The sequence below is a fragment of the Saimiri boliviensis genome, chromosome 17, assembly GCF_048565385.1.
Source record: "Saimiri boliviensis isolate mSaiBol1 chromosome 17, mSaiBol1.pri, whole genome shotgun sequence".
NCBI lineage: Eukaryota > Metazoa > Chordata > Mammalia > Primates > Cebidae > Saimiri > Saimiri boliviensis.
In genome coordinates this window covers 37,815,030-37,823,950 of record NC_133465.1, presented here as the reverse complement: position 1 = coordinate 37,823,950, position 8,921 = coordinate 37,815,030, and the positions used below count along the sequence as shown (strand labels likewise).

At 41.0% G+C, this 8,921-nt stretch overlaps 1 protein-coding gene across 1 annotated transcript; it reads left to right on the top strand.

Annotated features, from left to right (window-relative positions):
- The first annotated feature begins 408 nt into the window (after nt 1-408).
- KIF2B (kinesin family member 2B) lies at nt 409-2,679 on the top strand. Its single transcript, XM_003931320.4, has one exon. The coding sequence runs from the start codon at nt 514-516 to the stop codon at nt 2,533-2,535; it is 2,022 nt and encodes a 673-aa protein (XP_003931369.1). The 5' UTR covers nt 409-513; the 3' UTR covers nt 2,536-2,679.
- Nucleotides 2,680-8,921: the final 6,242 nt, after the last annotated feature.

Here is an 8,921-nt window from a genome sequence, read left to right as displayed (position 1 = left end):
CTACCTTTATCTGTTCTCACTGATCACTGGCGAGTTAAAGTTTAAGGGAATGTCATAGCAATTCTCAAATTAAAGCACTGAGCTTTGAGACTGCCAGCCAAAGCCTCCTGGGGCACTGGATACTTCCAAAGCTTAGGCATAAATGTACATGGGACGTATACATTAAATTTCAACTTCATGATTCCCATTGCTTCTCTGTTCCCTGCACTTTCTCACCATGATCCGGAAAGCATGCCACATCCTCTTCCAACCCCTTCCCCCTCACTGGCAGAGAATAATCTCTCCATTCCTTTGTGCTCACGGTACCTTTCACTCCTAACCCCTAGGCTCTGCCATCTCTTCTCATGCTTTTGTGACGCGAGTGGCCCCAGCCCTGGCCCCTGACTGCTAGGCTCACAAAGGCAGGCGCAGACTGCAACCGTGCTCAGTGCTCGGGGGCTTCAGGCTGGCTTGGGTCCTGCTGCGCCAACCCCAAGGGCCCTGGAGCACGCCCTGATACCTCCATCACTCACCATGGCCAGCCAGTTCTGCCGCCCTGTGTCCCCACGCCTCTCGCCCCAGAAACCCTTGAAGCCACATTTCGGAGACATCCAAGTGGGCATCTGCGTGGCGATCCAGCGCAGTGACAAGCGGATGCACCTCGCTGTGGTCACGGAGATCAACAGAGAAAACTCTTGGGTCACGGTAGAGTGGGTGGAGAAAGCAGTCAAAAAAGGCAAGAAGATTGACCTGGAGACCATACTTCTGTTGAATCCAGCTCTGAACTCCGCTGAGCACCGCCTGCCGCCCGGGCCCTTATCCCCCTTGTCTCCGGCGCCCTCTTCGGCCATCGGGGACCGGATTTCCACCACGAAATGGGTTGCGATGATCCCCCAGAAAAACAAAACAGCCTCAGGAGACAGCCTAGACGTGAGGGTCCCCAGCAAACCTTTTCTGATGAAGAAGAAAAAGTCTCCCTGCCTCCAGGAAATCGAGAAACTGCAGAAGCAGCGGGAAAAGCGCAGACGGCTGCAGCAGGAGATCCGAGCTAGACGCGCCCTCGATGTCAACACCGGAAACCCCAACTATGAGATCATGCACATGATCGAAGAGTATCGGAGGCACCTGAACAGCAGCAAGATCTCAGTGCTGGAGCCCCCGCAAGAACATCGCATCTGTGTCTGCGTGAGAAAGCGGCCTCTCAACCAGCGAGAGACCACCATGAAGGACCTGGATATCATCACCATCCCCTCAGACAATGTGGTTATGGTGCATGAGTCCAAGCAAAAGGTGGACCTCACCCGCTACCTGGAGAACCAGACCTTCTGCTTTGACCATGCCTTCGACGACACAGCCTCTAACGAGTTGGTGTACCAGTTCACCGCCCAGCCACTGGTGGAGTCCATCTTCCGCAAGGGCATGGCCACTTGCTTTGCCTATGGGCAGACGGGCAGTGGGAAGACGTATACCATGGGTGGAGACTTCCCAGGAAGGGCCCAAGATTGCTCTAAGGGCATTTACGCTCTAGTGGCACAGGATGTCTTTCTCCTGCTCAGAAACTCTACTTATGAGGAGCTGGACCTCAAAGTCTACGGGACATTTTTTGAGATTTATGGGGGCAAGGTTTATGATTTGTTGAACTGGAAGAAGAAGTTGCAAGTCCTTGAGGATGGCAATCAGCAAATCCAAGTGGTCGGGCTGCAGGAGCAAGAGGTGTGTTGTGTGGAGGAAGTGCTGAACCTCGTGGAAATAGGGAATAGCTGCCGGACTTCCAGGCAAACGCCTGTCAACGCTCACTCATCCAGGAGCCATGCAGTGTTCCAGATCATCCTGAAGTCAAGAGGGAAATTGCATGGCAAGTTTTCCCTTGTTGATTTAGCTGGGAATGAAAGGGGAGCAGATACCTCCAAAGCCAGCCGGAAAAGGCAGCTGGAAGGGGCGGAGATTAACAAGAGTCTCTTAGCCCTCAAAGAATGTATTCTGGCTTTGGGTCAGAACAAACCCCACACCCCATTCAGAGCCAGCAAACTCACACAGGTGCTCCGGGACTCCTTTATAGGCCAGAACTCCTTCACTTGCATGATTGCAACTATCTCTCCAGGGATGACCTCTTGTGAAAACACCCTCAACACTTTAAGATATGCAAACAGAGTAAAAGAATTAAATGTAGAGGTAAGGCCCTACCATCATTGCCTTTATCCAGTTGGAGATGAAGCACCGAGGATGTTAAAAAGACACATCAGAAACTCAGAAATGTCTCTTCAGAAAGATAAATTTATTAAAATACCTTGTACACAGAGTGAGGAGCCGAAAGAGATTGAAGAGGTTGAAACATTACCCACTCTGTTAGGGAAAGATACCACAACTTCAAGGAATGGATCTAGCCAATGGTTGGAGAACATTCAGGAGACAGCTGACAGAGTCAACCACGACGTTGATTTTTGCATTGCCCAGTCTTTGTCCATTTTGGAGCAGAAAATTGGCGTTCTGACTGAGATCCAAAAGAAACTGAAATTAGTGCGAGCTGACCTCCATGTGAAGAGCAAGGTAGAGTGAAGCCATTGGCAAGAGATCAGGTCCTAAACACTGCGGTGCTGCCGTTTTCACCGCTCTTATACAGGAAAATTGTCCAAATTATCTAAATATAAAGATCCTCCTGAAAAGCTGAAAACACCTTAAAATACACTGATTGGAAACATGCTGTTTCTTCTGTCTCTGTATTTCTGTAGTTTGTTTTCATCTGCTGAACAGTAGTTTTTAGCAGGGAATGATTCCTCCCCAGCCCCTGCCAGGACATTTGGCAATGTCTGGAAACATTTTTGATTGTCACAACTGGAGGTGATGAGGATACTAGCATACAGTGGGTCCAGGGCCAGAAATGCTGCTAAACATCCTAAAATGTGCAGCAGCAGTCCTCTCCGCCCCCAGCCAACCTTTTTGACACCATGGACCAGTTTTGTGGAAGAGAGTTTTTCCATGGGTGAGGTTGAAGATGAAATTGCTCCACTTCAGATCATCAGGCATTAGTCTCAAAAGGAGCGTGTAGCAACATAGATCCCTCACATGCACAGTTGACAATAGGGTTTGTGCTCCTCTAAGAATCTAATGCCGCCCCCTCCCACCCCACGCTGATCTGACAGGAGGCGGCGTTCAGGCAGTAATGCCTGCTCACTGGCCACTTACCTCCTGTTATGTAGCCCTGTTCTCAAAAGACCACAGACCTACTGGTCTGCAGCCCAGGGGTTGGAGGCCCCGGATATACAGGATACCTTCTCACAACAATAACTATTCTGTTGCAAACATCAATGGTATTGAGGTTGAGAAACCTTGCTGTAGTGTAGAAGAAACCGGCTGTGATGAAAGCAGATACACTAAATTTCCAGCTGGGAAAGCAAAATACTGTGAGTTAAAGGAACTAGATTGGAGTAAACCCATTGGGGTACACAATGGAGTAAATATCATGATGCCGCTCATGAATCTTTCTCTTGCATTGCTGTTTAGATTCAACTGGTTTCTACGATCTAATCATACTGGGAGGCTGGATTTTCCTTGAAACCATGTATGAGAGCCTAAAACTGAGAGGGATTTTTCAAAAAAAAAAATTGAGTTCAAATGGCAAAGTATTGTGCTTCTTGGGAGTGATTAAAAGTGCATGTGGGTAGGTGTGTGTGTGTGTGTGTGTGTGTGCACGTTTTGCATAAGTAGGGCTTTTCTGACTACAGTGTCTGTAATGTTTTTCCTCACACGCACTTTACCACGTACTGTACTTACATGCTTCACATAAGAAGCCGTATTTTATCAAATTGGAGCGGAGAATAAGCCAGCAAAACAGTAGAAAACTCCCACCTAAAGTGGAACACATTCCATAAATACCTCAAAAGTAGTGTCAGAAACACTGACACCTTAGATGGGTTAGTTAGATAATTGGAACATTTTCCTGATTCAAGGATCACAAAGTCCAATCTTTTTTAAAAATGCTAATCTGATATGTAAATACAATATAATAAATATATTTATATACAGCAAACTAAATAGCAAACATTACATAAAACAATATAATGAAAAAAGGGGTCTTTGGGTTTCAAATCTTATCAGTTCCAAATGTTTTTTTTTAAAGAATTAAATGGGAATGATTTGCAAAGAAAGTGCATGCCAGATTAAGGAAATTTAGACAATACACAGTCTCTAAATTTTGCTTCTACAATTATTTTCAAATGTTTACCTGAAAGTTACAAAGGCCTCATTAATATTACGATAACTGGTACATTACTATAGAGTAGAATAATAATGTCCCAGCAAAAGCTATCAGTGTGAAATAATAAGGATCACCATGAACATCTGGTCTTTTGTAATTAATATTTGTGGTCTTTAAAACACAAACAGGCATACACATTTAGTAGTACTTTGATTGGATTGCATTAAATCAATAAATTAACTTGACAAAGATTAATATCATGACAATTTTGAGTCTTCAATCCATGAATATTTCTCTTGAAGTTTACTCTATTTATTTTTATTCATTTCTCAATCTTTGCAGTTGTCCATGTTGAGGTGTTGTATCCATTTCATTAAAACCACGATTACACAGTCAATTAGATAATCAATGATTTTAAGGCTAATCTAAATTTTATCACATTTAAATGTAATTTTTTTCTTTTTTTTAAATTGTACTTTAGGTTCTGGGGTACATGTGCAGATCATGCAGGATTGTTGCATAGGTACATACATGGCAAGGTGGTTTGCTGCCTTTATCCCCCTATCACCTATATCTGGTATTTCCCCCCTCATCCCTCCTCACCCTCCCCCCACCCCCGCTGTCCCTCCCCTACCCCTCCACCACTGACTGCAGTGTGTGATGCTCCCCTCCCTGTGTCCACATGTTCTAATTGTTCAATACCCGCCTATGAGTGATAACATATGGTGTTTGGTTTTCTGTTCTTGTGTCAGTTTCCTGAGAATTACAGTTTCCAGATTCATCCATGTCCCTATGAAGGACACAAACTCATCGTTTTTTATGGTTGTATAGTATTCCATGGTGTATATGTGCCACATTTTCTTTATCCAGTCTATCAATGATGGACGTTTGGGTTGGTTCCAGGTCTTTGCTATTGTAAACAGTGCTGCAATGAACATACGTGGGCATGTGTCTTTATAATAGGACAATTTATAATTCTTTGGGTATATACCCAGTAATGTAATTACTGAGTCAAATGGTATTTCTATTTCTAGGTCCTTGAGGAATTGCCACGCTGTCTTCCATAATGGTTGAACTAATTTACACTCCCACCAACAGTGTAAAAGTGTTCCTATTTCTCCACATCCTCTCCAGCATCTGTTGTCTCCAGATTTTTTAATGATGGTCATTCTCACTGGTGTGAAATGGTATCTCAATGTGGTTTTGATTTGCATTTCTCTAATGACCAGTGATGATGAGCATTTTTTCATATGTTTCTTGGCTTCATAATAATGTCTTCTTTTAAAAAGTGTTTGTTCATATGCTTCACCCACTTTTGAATGCATTTGTTTGTTTTTTTCTTGTAAATCTCTTTTAATTCTTTGTACATTCTGGATATTAGCTCTTTGTCAGATGAGTAGATTGCAAAAATTTTTTCCTATTCTGTTGGTTGCCAGTTCACTCTAATGACTGTTTCCTTTGCTGTACAGAAGCTCTGGAGTTTAATTAGATCTCATTTGTCTATTTTGGCTTTTGTTGCCATTGCTTTTGGTGTTTCAGCCGTGAAGACCTTGCCTATGCCTATGTCCTGAATGGTTTTGCCTAAGTTTTCTTCTACGGTTTTTATGATGTTCAGTCTTATGTTTAAGTCTTTAATCCATCTGGAGTTAATTTTAGTGTAAGGTGTCAGGAAGGGGTCCAGATTCTGCTTTCTGCATATGGCCAGCTAATTTTCCCAACACCATTTATTAAACATGGAATCCTTTCCCCATTGCTTGTTTTTGTGAGGTTTGTCAAAGATCAGATGATTGTAGATGTGTGTTGTTGCTGAGGCCTCTGTTCTGTTCCATTGGTCTATGTCACTGTTTTAGTATGAGTACAAGTACCATGCTGTTTTGATTACTGTGGCCTTGTATAGTTTGAAGTCAGGCAGCGTGATGCCTCCAGCTATGTTCTTTTTGCTTAGGATTGTCTTGGCTATGTGGGCTCTCTTTTAGTTCCATAAGAAGTTTGAAGTGGCTTTTTCCAGTTCTGTGAAGAAGGCCAATGGTAGCTTGATGGGGATAGCATTGAATCTACAAATTACTTTGGGCAGTATGGCCATTTTCACAATGTTGATTCTTCCCAACCATGAGCATGGGATGTTTTTCCATCTGTTTGTGTCCTCTCTTATTTCATTGAGCTGCGGTTTATAGTTCTCTTTGAAGAGGTCCTTTACATCCTTTGTTAGTTGTATTCCTAGGTATTTTATTCTCTTTGTAGCAATTGTGAATGGGAGTTCAGTTTTGATTTGGCTCTCTGTTTGAGTGTTATTGGTGTATAGTGACACTTGTGATTTCTGCACATTGATATTGTATCCTGAGAATTTGCTGAAGTTGCTTATCAGTCTGAGGTGATTTTGGGCTGAGATGATGGGGTCTTCTAAATATACAATCATGTCATCTGCAAATAGAAAAAATCTGGCTTCCTCTTTTCCTAATTGAATACCCTTTATTTCTTTTTCTTGTCTGATTGCTCTGAGTAGAACTTCCAATACTATATTGAATAGGAGTGATGAGAAAGGGCATCCTTGTCTTGTGCCAGATTTCCAAGGGAATGCTTCCAGTTTTTTCCTGTTTAGTATGATATTGGCTGTAGGTTTGTCGTAAACATCTTTTATTATTTTGTGATACATACCATCGATTCCTAGTTAATGAGGGTTTTTAGCATAAAGGGCTGTTGAATTTTGTCTAAGGCCTTTTCTGCATCTATTGAGATAATCATGTGGTTTTTGTCTTTGGTTCTGTTTATATGATGGATTACATTAATAGACTTGTGTATGTTGAATGAGAGTTGCATCCCCAGGAAGAAACCTACTTGATCATGATGAATAAGCTTTTTGATTTGCTGTTGCATTCTGTTTGCCAGTATTATATTGAAGATTTTTGCATCGATGTTCATCATGGATACTGGCCTGAAGTTTTCTTTTTTAGTTGAGTCTCTGCCTGGTTTTGGTATTAGCATGATGCTGGTCTCATAGAATCAGTTAGGGAGGATTCCCTCTTTTTGTATTGTTTGGAATAGTTTCAAAAGGAATGGTACCAGCTCCTCTTTGTATGCTTTAAATGTAATTTTCAAAATACTTCTAATACATACAGTAAGAGTTAGTGTTTATTTTGGACCTTTTTATTTAATGATAAATTCACTTACTAATTCTTATAGAATTTAAAATATATTATGTTGGATATTTTTAGGAACATAATTATGGTATTTGTGAATTATAAAAAATTTGTTTCTCCCTTCCAATTTTTATGACTTTTATTAAAAAGTAGGGGCCGGGCGCGGTGGCTCAAGCCTGTAATCCCAGCACTTTGGGAGGCCGAGGCGGGTGGATCACGAGGTCAAGAGATCGAGACCATCCTGGTCAACATAGTGAAACCCTGTCTCTACTAAAAATACAAAAAATTAGCTGGGCATGGTGGCACCTGCCTGTAATCCCACCTACTCAGGAGGCCGAGGCAGGAGAATTGCCTGAACCCAGGAGGCGGAGGTTGCGGTGAGCCGAGATCGCGCCATTGCACTCCAGCCTGGATAACAAGAGTGAAACTCTGTCTCAAAAAAAAAAAAAAAAAAAAGTATATACTTTTATTACCTTATACCCATAAGACCTTGTAGGTAATGTTGAGTAGAAAAAGTCATAAAAGGCATTGTCTGGTTCTCAATCTCAAAATAAAATATATTGATAGTTTAGCAATTAGTATAGTTTAGTGGTTCGATTTTTATACATAGACCAATCTTATTGGAATAGTTTTTTCATCTATGTCTAGTTATCATTAATGAGTGCTAAATTTTATCCTGTCTTTTCTTCATCTATTTAGATGACCATATGATATTTTCCTTTAGTCTCTAAGTGTAATAAATTACAATAACTTTTCAAATGTTAGATCAATCTTAGTTTTTGAAATAAATTCAATGTATACTTTTTAGACATCACTGAATTAGAAATAGTAATAATTAGTTTAGGATTTTCGCATATATATTCATGAGAGATATTTTGCTATAATTTTCTTTTCTTTTGATATCTTCCTGAGGGACTGGAATTAAGATTGTGCTATAAAATAAATTGAGAAGCCTATTCCCTTTATTTATTTTTTGAAATCATTTGAATATCTTTTTTTTTTTTTTGAGATGGAGTCTCATTCTGTCACCAAGGCTGGAGTGCAGTGGCATGACCTCAGCTCACTGCAACCTCTACCTCCTGGATTCAAGTAATTCTGTCTCAGCCTCCAAAGTAGCTGGGATTACAGGTACATGCCACCACGCCCAGCTGAATTTTGTATTTTTGCTGTGGGGTTTCGCCATGTTGGTCAGCATGGTCTCAAACTCCTAACCTCTGATAATCCACCCTCCTCAGGCTCCCAAAATGCTGGGATTACAGGCAGGAGCCACCGACCTGGCTAGATAGGATTTCTGTTAAATTTTTGTTAAATATTTTGAAGCTATCTGTCTCTGGACTTACCTTCATCACAAAATTTTCTAGATACAATTCATTTAGTCAAAATAATATTATTCAAGTCTAGACTTAATATTTTGCTTATACCAGCTTTAATACATTTTATTAATTTATTCTCATAAAACTATACTATAATCATCTGTCATGCCCATATTATTGATTTCTAATTGATCCATCCTGGTACTGGTAAATTATGTCTTTTTTTAAATTTTTAATCAGACTTGTTACATGTTTATAAATTATATTAGTTTTTTCAAGAAAACAACTGGTTATTTT

Coding starts and splice junctions, on each gene's coding strand:
- KIF2B (XM_003931320.4), top strand. CDS start 514: ATGGCCAGCCAGTTCTGCCGCCCTGTGTCCCCACGCCTCTCGCCCCAG.